General features: G+C 46.7%; 1 protein-coding gene across 1 annotated transcript in view; it reads left to right on the forward strand.

Annotated features, from left to right (window-relative positions):
• The window catches only part of NTN1 (netrin 1), a 215,779-nt gene that overhangs the window by 127,329 nt on the left and 66,465 nt on the right, over nucleotides 1-21,985 (forward strand). The window contains 2 exon segments of the mRNA XM_032801693.2: nucleotides 3,691-3,840; nucleotides 7,469-7,522. Of these exon segments, the coding sequence (XP_032657584.2) occupies nucleotides 3,691-3,840; nucleotides 7,469-7,522 (204 nt within the window).

The raw sequence follows: 21,985 nt of genomic DNA on the forward strand, positions 1-21,985 counted from the left end.
CTAACCCTTCCCTGATTTCTGATTAGCTTGTTCCTGATACCCTTCCTCACACTGCTCTCTCCCCAGAGAGACCACCTGTCTCTTTTGATCTTAAGTCTGGACTGTCAAAAAATTTCCATCAAAACTGTCTTTTGATGGAAAATTGGACTTTGATTCAACTAAATGTTTCACCAAAAGTGCCTGCTTTCTGTGGAAAATTTTTGACTTTAAGTTAAACCCACTCCAAATTAGAAGAAAACTTGCAGTTTTAAAGTTTTTGATTAAAATATCAATTTCTGTCACTTTTTTGCAGGAAACTCTCCTCCTTCTCTCTTTTCCTGACCAGCTCTGTGAGAGGCCAGTGGGAAGGTGGCAGGTTACCCATCCTCCCAGCTGCCTCCCTGAGAGAGTTTCTCCTCTGCCTCATGCTATCACAAGTCCTTCAAGTGAGCAGGGACATGAATACAGGGAAGGTGAAGGGGGCATCTTCATTCATCCCAAATTTCAAGTAGAGGGGGACACCTGTCCCCCCCCCCAAACTCTCAACCATGTAGATGTGGAAGTGGGGAGAAGGCATTGGGTGGAAGGGAGGACAATGATGCATCCTGCTGCACTCCCCTCTCCAACCTGAACCGCCCCTTGACAGCTGAAGAGCAGTTCAACAGTTCCTGACTGTTGGCTCTGTCTGCAGCTGGGCAGCAGGGGAAGAGATGAGGCAGCTGCCCTTCTGCAGGCTGGCTACTTGCCCTTCCCAGAACTCCAAGGGGGAAGATGGGGGAGGGGAGAAAGAGGCTGGGGGGAGGGGAAGGAGGAAAGTGGAGAGGGGGAGAGAGACTCCAGGGCAGAATATGGAAGCCAGAGAGAGTGGTGGAGGGGGAGTTTGATGGCAAGGAAAGGAGTGGGAATGGAAGGAATCTGAGGGGGAAGGAGAGAGCCAGATGGGTGGAGGGAGGTGGAATTTGAGGGAGGGGAGAGGAAGGCAGAGGAGAGCTGTGTCATGGGGAATTTGAGCAAGAAAAAAGAAGCCAGAGGGGGGCAAGAGGGAAGTTGAGGGGTGTGTGCCAGGGGAGGGGCAGGGGGATCTTGTGACGAGAGTGGGAGGGCAGCAGGAATTAAGGTCTGTAGAGTCAGCTTTGTACCCTACTCTTCTCCCTGACCCAACTTTGGGCCCAAATGACTCCCCAACCTGTTACTAAAATTGAGATGAGCAGTTCAGAGAAGATTTGCTTTGATGGTGTTAGGACACAGGGCCACCCAGAGGGGGGAGCAAGTGGGGCATTTTGCCCCGGGCCCCACAGGCACCCCCACGAGAGTTTTTTGGGGCCCTTGGAGCAGGGTCCTTCACTTGCTCCAGGGGTCCCAGAGCTTCTTCCGCTCCGGGTCTTTGGCCACAATTTGGCAGCAGGGGGTCCTTTCACTCTGGGACCCACCGCCAAAGTGCCCTAAAGACCCACGGCAGAGGGTCCTTCCGCTCCGACACCTGCCACCAGGTCTTCGGCAGCAATTTGGTGGTGGGGGGGCCCCCCGCTACCGAAGACCCCAGGCCCCCTGAATCCTTTGGGCAGCACTGTTAGGACAGGCAGGGGCAGTTCCAGGGCCAGTGTAGGGGTAAGGGGTCTGTGGCCACCACCTTCTTCTATTTGCCATGGCAGCTGGGGGCATTTCCAGGCTGCCACTGTCAGAGGATTCTGGGGGACAGCCCCCTTCTATGCTCTAGGGAGTGAGCCCTCCCTCTGGGACACTGTGCTCCATTATGTACCTCATCCCAGGCAAGCCTGCCATACAGAGAAGGTCTAAGAGAGGAACAACAATATGTAGTGGGATGGAGGGACTGACCCCAGTAAAGCTGAGACGTTAACCACACTTTACATAGTCAAGAGCAGACCGGCATGTATGTGTATGGGGAGGGGGGTCTGGATAACAGTCTAGGTGTCTGAGGTGTTGTTGCAGTCAAGGATGAGCCTGAATACGCACAAATGAAGCACAGAAAATGGGGCCTCGGCAATGCGTTCAATGAGACGAGTGGCATCGGGACAAACTTGTGGGAATCACGAGGTTCTGTGGAGTGAAGCTGGATGTACGGGATGGTCACTGGCTGTACAAAGGGGGATCCATAGTGCGGATTGGAGCATAAAATGTCCCAGAGAGACATGGTCTCCCCTTGACTGGGTGAAGGAATCCAGACTGCCACAATGGGGAACGGGGATGCACAAGAGGACCTACTTGCTGGGCCCTCTGAAGAGTCCATGATTAGCACCAGTGGGAGTTACATGCTCAAACTGATACTAACAGGCTGGAGTCCTCGGGTGGAATTCAGCTGAACCACACACTCCCCTTCCCATGCCCATTCAGCTTTGCAGGCCTTTGGGCATAGGCAGCAGGGCCAGCCATTGCCCTGTCCTCACCCAAACCCTCCGGTCCCCTAGCACCAATGGGGACACTCAGAGCGGGGTTTGCACTTCTTAGGGGGACTGTGAATTGACTCTGCAGGAGAATGCTAGAGGAGGGAAGGAAGGCTTCTCGCATCTTCCTCATCGCTGCCCATCTTGGTGGGGCAGGCCACAATCTGGCCCTAAGTGTGTAGCATATGAAAAACAGGGATGTTAATGAGCCTCTGTGCCTGTATTCATGAAGCGTTGTGATAGTTACAGTCCCTGATGCTCTTTACAAACGGTTGAACAGTAAGTGACCTTGTGGGAAATTAACGTAGTGTCATTTCAAATGCAGATTTTGCATCTCCTTTCATGCTCTTCACATCTGCACTCAAACCTCCATCCACCTGAAATGGAACAGTGGGACATGCCAGCGAGCGGGTACCCCAGGCTGGGGAAAAAAGACACGGGCATTTCATTCCTGAGCCCACAGTACCAGCTACAGGGAATGCTGCTCAGCAGAGAAGGGGTGAAAGGAAATGTAAGAAAGTGAAAGGGAAAGTAAGAAAAGTAGGTTCTTACATGAGGTGAAATGAATTTGGACCCTTTCTGAAATCAAATGGTTTCCATCTAAAATCCCTTGCAACCAGCAGGTGTGAAACTGCTCCCTGAATTTGTTCTCCTCTCTTAATGAACTGGTCAATAACATGCATTGTGTGACTTTACCATCACTAGCTGGCACTGTGGTTTCCTGAATCACCAGGTTTATCTGCCTCTCCCTCTTCTGGCACTCCCAGCCATGGGACGAACACTCCAAACTCAAAACTCCTAGAATTAATCAATTGCAACATCACAGGGTGGATGTCATCACAGCAATGCTCTAAAAGACCTCGTGCTACCTTGGCTGCTCAGATCTACATAATCTGGAGGCAGATAAAGCCTCCACTAAACACTATCCACTTGGTTTGATGTTACTAGGTGCATGTTTTGCCTTCAAAATGTGTTTGGCCTGAGCCATGTCCTCAGCAATTGGATTGTGGGCTTGTTCATCCCCTTGTGGTTTCTGACTTGCATAGTGACTGTTTAAATCCAACTCTATAAATTGCCACCTTCGTTTCAGGTTGACGGGATTGCTGGCTACAGACATGCAGTAGCGTTAGATTGGACGGATAGCTGTGGAAATCTTGTGGCAATCACTGCTACTTCTGCCTAGTCCTGCAGCTCTTCTGTAACACGGTCTCATACTATAGGTGGCGCTCTTTAATATTGTTGCTAGATGACATTGTACATTTTTCCCCTCCCCCACCTCTGACCCTTTTGTTGTGTGTTCCCCCCACAGCATGCGATTGCCATCCCGTGGGTGCAGCTGGCAAAACCTGTAATCAAACCACAGGTCAATGTCCCTGTAAAGATGGTGTGACTGGCATCACGTGCAATCGATGTGCCAAAGGCTACCAGCAAAGCCGATCTCCCATTGCCCCTTGCATAAGTACGTGGACCACTCTTTTTGAAGTCTGTAGCATAGTGGAATTAACCTTTTAAAAAAAAAACAGCAGCTCAGCCACTGAGAACTGAATGGGTCGAATGGTTACTAACACCAGATTTTATATGCTCAATTACCAGTGTTTAATTGAAAACACATTTCTGAACTCCTGGTTGGACAGATTGCATGTACTGTGTGCATATATGCCGTAGATAAATGCACAGATTACATGCATCTCATTTGCCACACTGGTTAGTTTATGTGAGTGCAATTTAAAACCCACTTAATCAAACAGCTGGGTACTTTTTAAAAGGGCTTGATTTTTGCTTTGCAAACACTTCTTTAATGCAATGGGTGTCCTGAGTGTTTATTTCCTTTGAGATGTCACCACAATCCTGGTTCCTATAGCAAATTGCTATGATGTTTTTCTTTCCTTGCCTTGTATTGTCAAGATCTTTCAACTGAAACCAGCAGATTGCCAGGGTTCATTATTAACAGTTGCTGTCATCCTAAAAGCATATCGAAAGCAGCTGAGTGCTCTACAAGCATGCACACCCAGACTGTTAAATGGGACTGTACGCTCACATGATCCAGCCAGGAATGTGGAACATTTGACTTTTTTATTTGTCTTTTAAAGTTTTTATTAATCTTCTGATTGAAAATACATTTTAAAAACAACAGCAACAAGCACCAGGCTGCAACCTCCAAAGTCTCCTCCCTTTGTAAAATGCCAGATACCCCCTTACGAACCAGCCTTAGGGAGATCCACATCTGCACAGCCAGCCACAGTGTGTTCTATGTCTCAGTCAAATGCTAACCCCTAATCTCTTCAACTGAACCATTCGCTATGCTGCCTGTTGTCTTTGCTGTTGTTGGATAACTCTGTCCACCCATGATGTGTATATGGTTGTTTCAGTCCCTCTTTCTCTACTTCTGTTAAAGAAACCAAATGACAAAATTCTAACCCTTAACATCAAATCAAAAACAAAACCAAACCACAGTAGTCTCGGAAAGCAGGAGGGGCAGTAGACAGCAGCCTTCCTTGCCTATGCTAACTTCCTAGTGTTAAGACAAAAAGGAAGATGAAGGTTGAAAGAATCAAGTCTTTATCAGAGACCATGGGTCTATTTCAGCATTGTCCATTCCCAAGGACTGCCTGAGATGATGACTGTTTCTAAGTATGGAGAGATACCCCTTCTCTGCTTTTATTACTGAATCAAGCATGCATTCCCTGGTGGGTTTTGGTCATTTGAGATTCATTCTTTCCCATGTTGCAATGGGACAGCAGGAGCCAAAAGCAGATGCTTGTTTCCCAAGATGCCATAATCTTGACACCCCACTGTGCTTTGCAATGGATATGTGCAAAGGTTTATCACTACTGTCCCCAACAGCCATGGTAAATCAGAGGGTAAGTTGCTCCTTTCATCACCTGCCTTGAGTTGTATTGCACTAAATAAAGACAGACACAGAATTTCAATGTGATCAAAGTGAGCACAATGAGGAGCATGTTCATGCCGACTCATGGGATCAGCCTGCGAGACAGTCATGTTGCTGGAGTATCAACCTGCTAGAATGCGAAGGTGCTCTCTAGTGGCTGGATGTCTGGCTTTCCATATTGCTGGCATTTTAAAGAACATGCAGGCACTCTGCTCTGCCTTTGACAGAAAACGTGATGATGTCTGAAGGCTTTTAAGCACTTCCCTGATTAGTTCCACAGGAGATTTTTTTTTCTTTATTACTGGATTTTAATTCTTTTCATTGCAAAATATTGTTTTAAGGAACCCACACATTTTGGGGGTACAATTTGAATAATTTCAGAACTGAGGACTGATTACAAATCCTGTTCCTATATGTATATATTGTCACGACAATTTACGAACCAGTGAATATTCTTTACAATGATCATCATTGAGAGGAAAGTATATTTTACTTGCCCATCAGTAAAAATTACTTGCCCCAGGGCATGAGGACAACTAGAATTTTGCAGGTCCGATATTTAATGAAATACACGTTTGCCAAATATATGCAGCCAAAAGTGTTAAAACTTATATAAATTCTGCTCACTCTGATCTCTTATTTTTTTCAAGCAATAGCACAGTTTCATCCATGGAAAGTGTTAACCAGCATAATAGATATTTTTACTGCAGAGCAATGGTTTTTGTACTAAGCATCTTTTTCATGACACAGACAGGGAGGGAGCCGGTAAAGTTTGTCTAGAACACGTTCCTCCGTCTGTCTTTAACTTCCTGATTCAACTCTCTGATTTACCATTGCCTATATTTTCCCCATTCAAAATCCAGTAGACTTCCATCTTTCATAAAATTCACAGCCCATGTAAGGAACAGGAATACACTTATGGCCAAATATCCGACACACATACATTTGTATGGTTTATACTGATTTCAGAGGGAGCCACACAAGTTATGAAGAGAAGGATTTCAAGCATTAGTATGTATGCTATTTTCCTCTGGCTAAATTCTGCTCTCAGATTCACAGGGAGGATTTTGACTCATATTCTGTTCTCTTACCAGGATTTTCACATATGAACAGAAATCTCAGCACTTTTCTCTAAATATGCAAAAGTTTTCATTCCATGTGCACTGAGGGAAGAATAGATCATCTCACTGCACTTAGGATCATATCCTGCACTCCATCCTATTGACATCACCGTGTTCAGTTAGAGCTGGGCATGCAGATCCAGGGCATTATTGGGCCTCAAATGTGTATCAAAATACATTATATCCTGTGACAAGGAAATTAAAGCAGGGAACATTTCATTAGAAATAGAGGTATTTGTATTTCCTTTGAGATGTGAGAGAAAATGTCTGTCCCACCAAGGAGATACAATAGGGCTCATACATGAGACATGGTATAGCCTACTGCACTTGAAAGAAATGATTTGCAAAGATCACTTCCTGAAACATGCATCCACACAACAACTAAGCAGAAGAAGCAATCATTAGCATCATTCTCTCTTTCCATTTGTTTGACATAGCCTAGAATACAGTTAAAACTGGCTGCTTTAGCCCCAGGCCATATCTTGAATGTTTCTTATTCAGGGGCGGCTCCAGACCCGAGTATGCCAACCGCGTGCTTGGGACAGCATGCCGCGGGAGGCGCTCTCACGGTTGCTGGGAGGGTGGCAGGCGGCTCTGGTGGACCTCCCGCGGGAGTGTCTGCGGAGGGTCTGCTGGTCCCACGCGGACCCTCCGCAGGCACGCCTGCGGGAGGTCCACCAGATCCACAGGACTGGTGACCGGCAGAGCGCCTCCCACGGCATGCCGTCCTGCTTGGGGCAGCGAAATGTCTAGAGCCGCCCCTGTTCTTATTTATTTAAAAAAACAAACAGATGAACTCCCAGTTCCTATGTTACACCCACCTGGGCAACACAAGCAATTGTCAACCTGGGGCAGGTTCTGTATCCCTCAAGAGCACCATTGGCTCTCAAGTGTAACCCTTTGCTTTCTCACTGTGACACATTTTAGACTGTGCAAACAACTCCCCTGCAGATGGAGTTAGTAAAAGCAAATGGGATGTGTGCATAGCCCAATCTTATCTGGAGCTTGAAATAATGCCTCCCTCCCCTTTTTTTTATCCTTTCTCTTCCCTTCCTGTTTCTTGTTCTCCTGCACAGAGATTCCTGTTGCTCCACCCACCACTGCGGCCAGCAGCACAGAAGAACCTGCAGGTATGTTGTTTTCCTTTCTTTTTTAATCCACTCCACTGATGGGTGCACAGATGGAAAATACCTTTTCAGTGCAGAGGAGGGAGGCTTCCTGGATAGGCAAGCAAGAGTGAAAGCCATTTTGGGGAGGAAGGCAGGGGAAATGGGAGGTTTTCGCTCCACAAGTACCCCCTTGGTTCTGTTACCTATACTGAGATAAACTAATACCAATTAAAGGCCAAGACGTGCTTGCAGAGAGAAGCTCCAAAATGCCTGTGCAGGTGGTCACTGCCGGGACCCTGCATCATGTGGCTGCACAGATAAAAACGCAGGGAGACTTCGGAGGAGGCACGTGGTGACTGCATTGGCTGGGTTTGTGTGTATGTGACGTTCTAGTCTGGGGTTGCCCAGAGTGGGCCTGGAACTGAAACACCATGGCCAGACTGAGATAAGGACTAGAAGCCAAGCTTCACCCGCGTGGTTACAAATCTTCCCTTGTCTAGTGACACGGAGGCTAAAAATGGCTCCATGGCACCAGGCTGCCTGGCTCAATTGTTCTTCATCAGCAGGGCAAAAGTGATTGTCTTTTGCTTGCCTCAAATGCTTGGGCAAGCCAGGATGGCACATTCCCTCCTTACAGCCGATTGAGCCAGGGTGTGTAGGGGAAGGGTTCCCTCCACCATCAAAGAGAAGCCGGGCTAGGTTTGGGACAGAGATTCAGTGCAATGTGCTGGCTTGGGCTGGGGGGCGTGGATGGGTGTGCATGCACTTACACCACTGCCCTCCACTGCCTTACGCCCAACACTAGTAAAAGCAGGAGGATAATCATGGTAGGAGTCTGAGCTTTAAAGCAAGATCATCTGGTTTCTAGCCCCTCTGTTGCAATAGAGTTCCAAGGAGCCATGGAATAACCATGGAATATTTAGGTGGCTGTGGATTTGTTATAATGTCCAGATTGACAGCTTCAGTATAGTGTCCCTGATCCAGGATAAACCCAAGTCTTTCTGAGAAAGCCCAGGCACCTCATGACATGCGAACCCTCTTATTTTCCCATTCACGCTCCTCCTCCTTGCACTAGAAACAAATACTTTTATACTGTGCAGATGTTGGTGCTGAAGACCTCAGAGCTGATTCTCCTCTCACTCACACCAGCTTTACACCAGTGCAATCCCACTGACTACAGTGAAGTTACTCCTGATTAATACCAGCGTATGTCATAGAAGAATGCCCACCCCTCACCCCGGCTCCCATGTCACAAAGTGATTTGCCAGAGATTTATATACAGTTTCCTTGAGGCCTAACATGTCTTAACAGGCAATTACAATGCAAGCAAGAGGTCCCCAGGAAAGTGGACATGGTAACTGATGATGTCCAAAGACTTGTAGATTCCTGCAGTATTTGAACAGAACTGTCTCTGTGTGGGACTTCGGGAGCAGAGATTGTTTGCTTTTGTCCCAGAAGTGTAGGAGGATTCATAAATTAGGGATTTTGTACTCAAAGTGATGGATGTCACCTTCACTTGAACTCGGAGTCCCTTGCACTGTTTGGTGGCAGGACTTTTCACCCAGTGAACTTTCAGGCCAGTCACATTGCTCCATACTTAGTAACCCTTTCTAGGACAGGGACACCTGGAAAGTGAAAGGGTGAAGGCTTTAGTTTGCAGTGTCATGGAAAGTTGAAGCCCGCTCAATGTTTTCTTTAGCACTGATGTTTAAGCCTTTGCTCTATTCCTCGTGTGTCACTCAGTCACAGCAGCAGCAACCCTGCATTTCAACTTTTCTTGTCGGGTTGATTGGTGGCTCAGATTAAAGAGGGGAAATCTGTTGCTCAGGTCAAGAAATATTTGAAGTCTGGAGTCTGTAACTCTCATCTATGCCTCATGAAGACTGTTCACTGAACTGCAGTCCCCATGGCCCAGGTACGAAGTATGAATCTGTGCAAAAACAAACTCCTCCCAAACTGTATGTCCCTTAACCCGAGTTTGGTATTGAGAGCTTGCATTGACATTAGGTCAGTTTGTTAGCTGTTGTCTTTTAACATTAGCAAATTTGTACATGTGATGACAGGAGATTCATGCGTGTTTCAACAATAAATAAAGCAGTGGTAAGAAGGATTAGCAACAGAGGCAGTCCTGCAGAACTGGAACAACTAAGTTGAAAATGCTGGATGTTTGGGTCTTTTGGGTATGGCTACACTGGCACTTTACAGCGCTGCAACTTTCGCGCTCAGGGGTGTGAAAAAACACCCCCCTGAGCGCTGCAAGATACAGCTCTGTAAAGTCTCAGTGTAATCAGTGCTGCAGCGCTGGGAGCGCGGCTCCCAGAGCTGCAAGCGGCTCCCAGAGCTGCAAGCTACACCCGCAAAGGTTGTGGTTTACATGCAGTGTTGGGAGAGCTCTCTCCCAGCGCTGGCACTCCAACCAAGTGTAGCCATACCCTTTGTTACACATTTCACAACCACGAATCTAAACCTTCCTTGTTACAGCTCCAGCTTGTTTTCTCTTGTCCTATCATCTTTCACTGGGAAGAAGTATTGCTCCCTTTGTCCTTAGACTGTCATGGTGAACTTGTGAGCAATTATCTTCTGACTGTCAGAGTTCCTCCAGAAGTTTATTTTCTAAGTTTTTCATTGTCTTTGCTACTTTGTTATGAGTTTCTTCCAGTTTGCAAACACCCCATTCTTATGCAAAGTCCCCAGTACTAAACATGCTTCTCTGACTAAAGCCTCTCACTGTTACTGACAAGAGGTAATAGTTCCTTCCGAGGGACCTGGCTATTCTCAATGGAAATTCATGTGTAGCCTTTTATTTTATTTAAAGCAAATTTTTGTGCTGGGGTATTACACCACTGTGGGTTCAGCTCTGGTGGCTACAGTTTCAAGCTCAGCAAAGTGAAAGTCACCTCTGTGAATTGCTTCAGATGTAGAGTCTCTAGGAGCACACGAAGTCCAAGGGTAGTGACCACACATTATAGGATTGTAGAAGTACAAGGTGGATCAGTAGTTAGAAGAGATAATTAGGTTTTTGGTATATAAGTAAGGAGGACTGAAACACAAGGCCTATAGGCTGAGGCCTGTGAGATTTTAGCTTAGCCATACTAAGCTATAGAGTTAAGAAATCCTTGACATAAGTAAATGACCAAAGAATGACCCTGTGCCACCAGTTTATGGGAAAACATGTACCAATGGGTGATATTGCAAAAAAATTTAACTTCCATTGCCTTACCAAGGTTTCTGACCGTGATAAAATGGACTGGATTCAGAATTAGGATAAGAAAGCTGTATCTTACATTGGCATATCTCTTTGTAATGTGTTTGTTTTCAAAGTTTAACCAATAACTGTGGCAGTGGTTTCAGACAATCTATATTTAGAGAAAGAAAGCAACATGGAACTGATCACCAATAACCATCCTCCAATTCAGCACCAGTGAGAAATTGAGCTCACAAATGGAGAGGAGATGAATAAGATGTACTATGCCGTTTATTTGTTTAGCTGTCTAGATGAAAAGCATCTGGTTATCCCTTTTGCCCCCAGTACGTGTACTATGAAATACTGGAGGAAAATGACCCTTTCTAGGACCTTAAGAATTGTACATTTCAAATCTGTTGAAGTGTAAAGATTAAAAGGCGTCAGCTGTCTGATAGCTGCCAAACCATCTAGATGCATCCAGGCAGAGTGCATCTGCTTGTGTTGTTGAGTGTTCCAGGTACAGCTGAGCAGAGAACACCTGCTGAGCTGCTAATCTTTGCAGGTGCATATAGGTGGAGCAGGCTTGCTGGGCTGCTGCTAAATGAATGGATACATCCCAAGGCAAAACACATCAGCCAAAGCTACCAAATGCATAAGGAACTTCCATGGACAGCACAACTGTTGTGCTGCTGAATGCACAATATCAGATATATCCAAAAACTCTAATGATTTCCATGGGATGCTAATGAGTGACAGCACTGCAACAGGTGCCAGGGGGAACAGGATCTAAAGGGCTAATCTAGAAATATCCTTGTGACAATCTTGTTGGAACGCTAAGGGAAATGTTGTCCCATTGCTCTCTCTTGACAAAAAAGCAAATTGCCTAAGGAGCTAAACCCAAAGCGCACACTGGTGCTGTAAATTAAGACTCCTTTGGGATGCGATACATATCATGAAGGTGCTGAGGGACATCTCGGCTGTTCTTGAAAGGTGTGGGAATGTACAATAACCCAGTCTCAGTCTGGGGGACCCCAAAAGGTCTCAGATTAAGAGGAATACATAAGTGTAAGTTAACGGGCAGCGAAGGGGCTAATCCTGACAGTATTCCAGTGGGGGTTTGACAGCGAGTTCATTAGGAGATTCCACAGGCTGCAGTTTGTAGTAACACCGAGTCGGCTCCATCAGAGAATGGTAAATTCGAGCATAAGGTCTGGCTCAGACCCGGTTAGAGAAAGGCAGATGGAATATTAAATTTGATGCTCACGGGGTCTGGTTATCATGGGGTGACTCACAGATGGAGCTAGCATGCTGTCTCGAGGCCATGGAACACTGTGTTTTTTATGTCATGCCTCGGGGCCCTCTCACAAGCACTTCCCAATACACTGCAGTGTGATCACTGTCAAACCAAAACACTGGTGCATGTATCAAAGGCCATGCTGACGAATATGGACATTCTGTAGCTGAGGAGATGCAGACATGGACTCTCATGGCTACTCTTCTGCCCAGCTTGGTTTGGGGTGCCTCCCCAAAGAGAGCTCTGATAATGGTACTGATTGTCGGCATAAACCATGGGGATGGTGACAGTGTCAGTGCATAGGTCTAATGGGTAACCCCTGAGCTGCTTTGTGCATGGATCTCAGGAGGCCATTTTGCTGTGTTGAGAGTGCTGGAGGCTCACATCCTCCCCAGCCCCTGGCAGCAATGATACAAGCTTGTCCCACCCCAATGTTCCACTGTCCCCTCTTCCCCACCAATGTACCTCAGCCCTGCCCTGGGTTCAGGGGCTGAGAGGGCGATTCAGTCTGCACGGGTCCCCAGTATTTGCCCTGAATTACCAAAACAGTCAGTGCCCAATGTCATGATGCATTTGGTACCATGGACACTTGCCCTCTCGGTACTGGACTTACACCAACAATTTATTTCACATGCTCATCTGAGCAGCCAGCAGATCAGCTGGGCAGGTCCCACCCAGTTGCCCAAGTTGTGTCCAAAGCATCTCTGGGCCTGATTCTGATCTCCCTTTGGCTTTACACTGATGTTACCTTCCTGGCTTCAGTGGAGTAGCTCTGAATTTACACTGGTGTAAATGAGAGCACATTCAGGCCCTAAAACTGAAAGTGAGCTACATAGAGCAACACATATGTTACAAAACTGGTTGGGTTGGGTGGTATTTTGTTGCAGCTGGTTCACGTGACCATCCCCAGCATCGCCCATCAGGGCTGCTGGGAACACATGCAGCGAGGGCTTGGGGTGTGAAAAGGGCCTGGATTCTGCAAGTCTTTGTGTAGTGTGCAGAAGCTAGCTGAAAGTGAAGGGTGAGAGGAGGCTATGCTCAGGCATGAGTTATAGTATGCAAGGTTCAGCCTGATGCACTGAGCTGTGGTAAGTTATAGCAAGAGCAGAGGCTAACAGAAAGCATGAAGGGCAAAGAATGGGTGTGTCTAAGACGACACTGGCCATAGGAGGATCATCTTGCTGCTGAGGTGCTTAGCAATGCTTTTCCCATTCAGGCACCATTCCTGCTCCGAGGCTGGAGTAGCCCGGTTGCAACGAAGCAGCACACATTAGTGCAGGCTCTCAGACTTTTACCTATGCACAAATACATGCCCCACTCCATACCTGTGCAGGACAGGCTCAAGCTTACGGGGCTATATACTAGTATGTTGAATTTGTTGCTGCTGCGTTGTTGTCCTCTGGTGTCAGTGCCTTGTCGTGGTGGGGCAGCTTGTGTGCTCTAATGATCCCCAGAGACTGTGTCGGTGGGGGCTTTTTCTCCTGGCAGGTTCAACCATGCTGATTTGGTCCGTGGGGGAGGGGCCAGACAAAACAGACACCTTGGTCCTCCAAGTTGGGGGTTAGGCACAGGGCTAACAACTCTGTCGCGTAAAAAACAAAATATGTTACGGAAGCAGCAGCAGAGAGATCGACTGTTACTGTGCATGATGACTGTATGACTGCCAGTGGTGACAGCCGAAAGGAAGCCATTGGCATGAAGACTGAAATGCTCAATACCAAGACAAAAACCAAACTTGGTTTTTGGAGTGTATGGACAATGTATGAAACAGGAAAGCTAGATCAGGTCACAGCAGAGATGAGACGCTACAGCTTACACATCCTGGGTGTCAGCGATAGCAGATGGACAGGATCAGTGAGATTAACAGCCTTCTGAGAAACTTTTCTGTATTCTGGACGGGATGATGGACAACACCATGAAGGTGTTGCCAGCCTTTTGAAGAAAGCGGTGGAGCAGTCCCTGCTTCAATGGACATCCATCTGCAGCGGGGTTATGAGAGCCAGACTAAAAGGGAACTATAATAATATCACCCTGATTCAGTGCTATGCTCTGACAAATGACAGTGAGGAAGAAGCAAAGGACAAATTTGACCTTACATTACAGGCGGAGTTAGAGAGAGTACCATGCCACGACCTAACTATCGTCATGGGAGACCTGAATGCCAGGGTCGGTAAGGGCAACACAAACAATGACAGAGCAATGGGAAGACATGGGTGTGGCACCATGAATGAAAACAGAGAGAGCCTTGTGATTTCTTCAGTATGAATGACCTAGTCATCGTCGGAACCCTATTTCAACATTGTGAAATTCACAAGGTGACACTGTGTTCTCCAAATATCAGAGATAAGAACCAGATTGACCATATGATGATCAATGGCAAACAGCAGTGCTCACTGACAGATGTGAAAATGAGAAGGGGAGCAGATGCTGGCAGCAACCACCACCTTGTCACAGCCTCCATCAAGCTAAAACTGAGAAGTGTGGGTCATAGACGTTATCAAGTTGACAAGCTAAAGTCCCCTGAAATACAGAAAGCCTTTGTTCTGTGTTTAAACAACAGGTTTCAGGCACTTGAAGACCTTGATAAAGAGGAAGGGAATGGAGATGAGATCGACAAGAAGTGGGACAAAGTAACAATAATCTATAAACAGAACAGTGAAGCCTGTCTAGGCTACAGGCAGAAGAGAAGAAAGGGAGTGGATTACATCCTACTCATGGAATGCCATAGAAATCAGATGAGCCCTGAAGAAAAAAGTTTGGCACAAAATCCCAGAAGCTAAAGGACAAATATCACAAGCAGTTTAGCAAGGCATACCAGGAGGTCAAATGCCTTGTGAGATCAGACAAACAACATTATATTGATAATCTGGCAACACGGCTTATCAGTGGTAAACAACAGACACCAACAAACACTCTCATCAGGGACAAACAAGAAATGTGCTAGACAGAGCACTTCAAAGAATTGCTGAACAGGAGGCTACCTAAAGAGGAAGCAAACATCCGGGAAGCAGCAGAAGATCTTGATATCAACACAGACACACCAACTAAGGAAAAAACCATTCAAGCCCTCAAATCCTTAAAAAATGGGAAAGCTCTTAGCAAGGGTAACAGGAATGCAGAATTGTTCAAGGTAAATCCTCAGTTAACAGCATCTATCCTGGCCCCTCTATTTACAGCAGTCTGGGAAAGGGAAAAAGTGCCAGATGAGTGGACCAATGGGGCTATAGTGAAGCTTTCAAAGAAAGGGACTCTCAGTGATTGGTATCACACTTTTATCTGTGCCAAGCAAGGCATTGTGTAAGATCATAGTCCACTGTCTATCAGAGACAGTTGATAGCATTCTCAGAAAAGAGCAAGCCGCATCAGCCAGGAGGCTGGAACAAACCAGGACATCCGGAACAGAATCAATAAAGCCAGGAACATCTTCAGGAGCTTAAATACAGTCTGGAAATCATCAAAATACAACACCAAAATCAAACTCAAGATTTATCAGAGCTGTGTACTTTTATAGTACAGAATGCTGGGGAATGAGAAAGTATGACATGTCCAAATTGTCTTCATTCCATATAACTTGTCTCAGAAAAATCCCCTGCATCTTTTGGCCCAGAACAATCTCAAACCAAGACCTATTCACACAGTCCAGCCAAGAAGATATGAGCACCATCATTACTAGGAGGTACATGCTTCAGATGGAAACTGATTCCATAACCAGAATAGCAATAAGATGGACACCTGAAGGCAAGCGAAAATGAAGTCACCTGAAAACAACCTGGAGAAGAGCTGTGGAAACTGAGCTGAAAAACCTGGGGCACAGCTGGGGAACCATTGAAAGACTTGCCAGAAACGGACAGGAGTGGAGGAGCTTTATCGCTGCCCTAACCACCAGAGCCGTAATGGGAACATGATGATGATGATGATGATGATGAGCATTGCACAAGGAACTGGTTCAGTCCAGGTCTCTATGTGCAGATTGCCTGCAGTCTGTTCCAATTGTGATACAGCATGGCCAGAGGGCAGCATAAGAGTGTTAGCAGGGGGCCTTATTCCCTGCCAAGGGAGGAAGGTTTGCTTTAGATTAACTAGAGCAGCTGTGGCCAATTAGAGCACCTGACTCCAGTTAGAGCACCTGACTCCAGTCATGGGATATAAACCCCTGCTTCAGTCAGACAGGGGGTGGTAGTTGAAGGAGAAAGGTTGGATTGGAGCAGAGTGCAGATTGCAGAAGAGAAGAGTTTGTCCAGAGAGAAATAGAAGGTTTGGAGGAGTGCTGCGGTGGATTGGGAAGCCCAACAGAAACCCTAGGTAAGGGGCACCAGGCTTGTATAGAAGAGAGGCGAGAAGCCCTTCACAAGCTGACGGGTATGAGAGGGAAGTAACCCAGGGGAAGAAACCGCTAGTCAAGTGGTTCACCACAACCCCAGGGCCCCTGGGTTGGGACCTGGAGTAGAGGGTGGGCCCAGGTCCCTCCCTCTCCACTCCCCTCCTCCCAGGACACTAGGGGAGTGATTAAGAACTGGTTCAGAGGCAAGCAATATCACCCTGAACCTACCCCAGAGAAGAGAAAGCGCGAGACCCAGAGAATAGTACCGGCAATTTGCCACACAATACATTCCTCATCGGTCACCTCACCCGTCAGCTCATCTCTAAACATGATCCTGGGGGTTACTTGCAAGCACCTTAAAGCCCAAGGATTTGGTATCAGAAATTCAAGTTATTCAGTTATTTGATTGGTCACCTGGTGTCTCTTTGTCCTCTGATTGGATGAGCGTAACTCTTGGGATTGGGTCTCTGCTGCAAATATTCATCTTTATGAGCCCAAAATTTGCTTTCTGCAAATGCTCACTCCCTCTTTCATGGCCATTCTTCATGCCAGTACGCTCAACCTCTCAAATCTTCACAGGGAGTGAATGCAAAGGGGACACACATGCAGCCCCAGTGAATCCAGGTGGGGTGGCTATTTCTTGCTGTCTTTGCCAGTCTCTGTCAGACAGCACTCCAGTTTAAAGGGACACAATAGACAGCCCACCCAGTTTGTCTCTACCGGTGTTTCAGGTGACTACACAGTGCTGAGTGTTTGCGGGTGATGTGCCTCCCCAATCCGAGTACTGAATTCAAAGTCAGGAGAAAATCAGAGAGAAATAGCTCTTTTTGTAAAGTAAAGAGCCAGCTGCAATAACCTGGCCAAATTCCAGATAGAGTAATTGTATCTGACTACCCGAAATTCCTCTTGCCACATTGATAGGATACAGTATTCTTCACACCCTGCCCTCCACCGTGGCAAGGTGAGGGAGGTAATATCTTTTACTAGTCCAAATTCTGTGGTGAAAGAGACAAGCTTTCGACCAACAGAAGTTGGTCTCTTGGTGTAAGTTCTGCAGGAGGGCACCAGTGGCAAGATGCCTGCTCCCATGCTTCCTGAAAGGTGTGTGTAGAGGAGAATCATCCCAGAGCACAGATTGGTGCACCAGCCAGGATGAATTGAACCCAGAGCCTCAAAACACTGAACATTTCAAGCCCTCTATCCATGCTCATCACCCCATTCGCATTGCTGTGCAGTTACACAGCTGCAGTGCTTAATTTGCGCCAGGGCTTGCCAGGGCTGAATCTGGCACCTGTGAGCTTGCGAGTGCATAGCCCTGGCATCTCTGGGCTTACTGTGTCAGTTTGGAAAGTAAAAAAATTGCTTGAGCCACGGCACCTCTTTCGTTACAAATTAAGCACGACACAGCTGCCCTGCTTAGCCTGCATTTCAGTGACAGGAGAAGTGATCCTTGTGTGTAACACTCTGAGGGATTTTGAAATGAAAGGTCCCATGGTAATACAGCTGAGCATTTGTTATTACTCATTGTTTCACTGGTGTCCACAGTGTCATTATCCAGTGCCTGTAGCCATGTGCCTCTTGCACAGAGAGATGGATCTAACTACAGTTTATTTTGTGATCTGCTTGTAGATGGATAATTGTTGTTTTTCTGAGCTTTAAAACATTTTTTTTTAAATCTAGATTTGGGCAAAACACTTAAAGTTAAGCACCTGCTTAGGTACTTTGATTGAGGGCTAAAGCGGGAAAGGAAATTCTTGTTTTCAGACTGCTAGAAGAGAGTAACAAACAGACTGAAGAGCAAACCAAGAATCCCAGCAATCTGGGAACTATGAAAAATGACTCAGGGGTGTCATTTGGATTCCTGTATTGTTTAAAATTAGGATTTCCTCGTTCCCCTGCCTGGATCAGTTACAATGGAACAATCCATCTTTTCAGAAACCGATCATAGCACAAGGCGCCCTCTCTTTAAAAGCACAAGGAAGGTTCAGCCAAATTGAGCAATCTGATTGGCCGAGTATGCCAGAGCGCCTGATAATTCTTTTTATAACAATTTTTATTGGACTTTTTAAGCACCACTTCAGTTGGGGAGCTTGAACCTCCCATATTTTTGTTCCTTCCGTTTCATTATCTGGCCAACGTGTCAGACGGCTCTGGATCTCGGCGCCGTTTAGATTCCACCGCTGCACACATCCTCTGAGGCAGCCTGCCGAAATCTGCAGCATTTCCTAGACAATCTGTAAGTCAGCGTCTCTGCAGGCTGCTGCTCCAGGAGAAGTAGCCAGGGTTCCTGTGGTACGGCCACAAAGGGCCGTGCAGCTTGAAATCCAGAGACAAATCTAGGGGGAGGTTTTGTGAAACCAGCTCCTGGAAAGATGCTTCCTTTAACTTGGTTTGTAGCTAAGACTGGCAGAAAGTGGCTTCCTAGCCAACAATTGAATTAGTGTCTCCAAGGAGAGAAGACTTAAGGAGCTTGGCTTGTTTAGCCTACTAACCAAAGGCTGAGGGGAGATAGGATTGCTCTCTATAAATACATCAGAGGGATAAATACCAGGGAGTGGGAGAAGTTATTAAAGTTAACAGCCAGTGTTGGCACAAGAACAAATGGATATAAACTGGCCATCGAGTCTTCAAGTATAGGCTTGAAATTAGATGAAGGTTTCTAACCATCAGAGGGATGAAGTCCTGGAACAGCCTCTCAAGGGAAGCAGTGGGGGCAAAAAACCTAACTGGCTTCAGGACTGAGCTTGATAAGTTTATGGAGGGGCTGGTCTGACTAGGTTGCTGACAGTGGCAGGCAGCGCATCCTGACTGCTTTTTGCAAATATCTCCAACAGTCAGCGATGGGACGCTGGGAGGGATGGCTCAGAGTTACTACAGTGTATTCTTTCCCAAGTGTCTTCCTGGGTGGACTTCCTCACACAGCATATTTGAGATTGCAAAGGAATTTCCCCCCGGTCAGATTGGCAGAGAGGCACTGGGGGTTTGCATCTTCCTCTGCAGCATGGTTTGACTTACTGGTTTGAACTAGAGCAAATACTGGATTTGCTGTGTTTTGAAGCCTTTAAATCAAGATTCGAGGACTTCAGTAACCCAGCCAGAGGTTAGGGGTCTGTTACAGGAGTGGATGGATGAGGTTGTGTGGCCTGCAATATGCAAGAGGTCAGACTAGAGGATCACGATGGTCCCTTCTGGCCTTAAAGGCTCTGAGGATCTAAGTTACAGTTGGGCTAGTGTCAAAAGAGTCAAATTCAGCTCTGGTGTAAGTTGGCAAAACAAGATTGACTTCAGTAGGGACAACCAGAACATTCTGCAACCCCAACAGTTCTGGATTAGTTTGGTAAAGCAGCTTAAATTCCACTGCTTGTACGAACCATGTCCACACTCTGACACCCTCTAGGGTCTGCTGCACAGGCCAGGATAGCTGGAAATTTTGGTGGCTGCCTGCTGCTAGCCAGGACAGAAATGAGCACAGCCTTTGCTGGCATCCCGTCCTATCTGCAACATGGAAGGTCCAGACAGAGGCACAGTAAAGGAGAAAAACAAGGGGGGGTGGGGAAAGTTTTACAGACCTGGAGCGAAGCTGCCAGTCAGTTCTTCTGTTATCTGAATCTGGCCCAGATTGGCTTGGAAACAATTATCTTAGGTGGATGATTTCAACTAGTAAGTTTGCCTAAAGAAATAAATACAGGTGATTTGAGGTCATATGCAACCTTGAATGACTTCCTACTGGAAATAGATCTAGCAAATTCCATGTCTAGATCTGAACTTGCCCAAAAGGTGATTAGATCCAGGGTTTGGGTTTGGCCCTCTGATTTCCTATCAGTAAGGAAGAGGTGGGATTTATAGCTGTGAATACAAAAGATGCTCTTTACTGAGGCTGCTGAACACAGACAGACCCTGTGAATCTCTGACTGTCTTGCAAGCTGACCCGCACACACTGTGCTGCCTCCATAGGGTCTTCCTAAATCCTGGCGTAGACTCATCAGCCATGGAAAGCTCTATGCAGCTGTTAGAGAAATAGAAGCCAGCTACAAAGTTAGGCTCCAGATCCAAACGTTCCCTCTGTTTGGGGGGGATCCAATATGGAGATTGAATCAGGCCCAGCTGGAGTTCCTGTAGTGTGCAGGCAGGATTGATATCTTCCGGAATCAGCTCCTGAGATGTGAGGCAGGCAGCTGCTCTCTGTGTTGGAACAATTTGAAATAGATTCAAGGGGAGGAAAAAAACCAACCCCTGCAAGCTGTGAGAGCCTTTCGAGACTGTTCCTATTGCTAAGCCTCAGCTGGAAAAAAACACGAAAAAAGGCTATGGTTCCAGTTTGGGCAACAGAAACTTTATAAGAAATATTAGAAAACGTTCATGTAAAAACATCATTTCTCCAGGAGGGAAAACTCTCTTTCCAGCTCATGTGGTCCGCCCAGCAGCCTTATCACTGGATTTGTATTTGTCCTTAAGGTGACTCAAAAATAAAAAGATCAATGCAGGACTCTGATACAGGAATTGCCAGTTGGCAAGGACAGGCAGAGTATGGGAGCCACAGGCTCAATACTGCATGGTGCTGAGCACCAATTCCCACTCACTTCTGTGACAGCTGAGGTGGGTTAGCACTTCCCGAGAGGGGCTCTGCACACCACAGTATTGGGCCCCTCATATTAATCCAGGGGCTCAGATCACTTTCTGACATACTTGGGAAAGCATAGACAGCATTCCCCTAGCCAAGCAGAAACCCACCTTACACTGCAGTTTCAGTCTCTGCCTGCAAAACATTCACTGCTTCTCCGAACCTCTCACGTCTGTAAGTTTTAGCTGGAGCTGACTTTGCTGGTACTTCCTGCCTGCACTGGGACCAGGAAAAGAAGAGAAACAGCCTTTGTCATGGTGTTCTGGCATCTCAGCCTCTGGGTCTGGCCAGGACCAGGAAGCCTGAAAGAAATACTGTGCAAAAGGAAGACATCAGCAACATCAAGTGATCAAACCTAAACTAAATAAATCAACAAATAACTAACATGCCAGGTTCCGGGCTGGGTGAAGGGTCAGAGGAGGTTAATTTCATCTGCCCATTCTCCATTGCAGATCAGCTTTGCAGAGACATACCAGCCACCATTGCTCCCAGACAATTCAGAATGGTAAGAGAGATTAGAGGGCTTCCACAGGAAGCCAACAGTGTTCTCCACCTGCGCAGATGTACATGCCCTATGGCCAGGAAGGTTCTGTGGCAGAAAGTTAAATGGAGGTTTCCATAGTTGAGCACAGCTTAATGGGGAGCGTATCTTACAGCAACCTCCACTCGCTTTCATGTGCATTCATGGACACATGAGCCTCCCATTCATGGTCACATAACTCCCCTGGCAGTAACTGCAGCAATTGCCTGCATGGCAAAGTGCCATTAGGAAAGGATTTAATGTCTTGCTAGTGTCTTCTAGTATGGTTTAGCATCTGGAAACACGTGGCCAGCACTGTGGGACCTTCCTGATCTGAAGTAACATCAGCAAGGAGTGCAAGGAACACAGAGTACAGTTTGGCAGCTGATGGGCTATGGAATTCCACTGAGACTCTCCAGGACTTAGGGCCCAAACCGAAACACAGATATCCAAGCACACCAGACTTGGGGATAGTCGGGGGCTGGATCTAAACTTTGAAACATGGGTCCATTCTTGATTGATTACCTAAATCATTGGGCCCACT

The sequence above is a fragment of the Chelonoidis abingdonii genome, chromosome 13 (assembly GCF_003597395.2).
Source record: "Chelonoidis abingdonii isolate Lonesome George chromosome 13, CheloAbing_2.0, whole genome shotgun sequence".
Lineage (NCBI taxonomy): Eukaryota > Metazoa > Chordata > Testudines > Testudinidae > Chelonoidis > Chelonoidis abingdonii.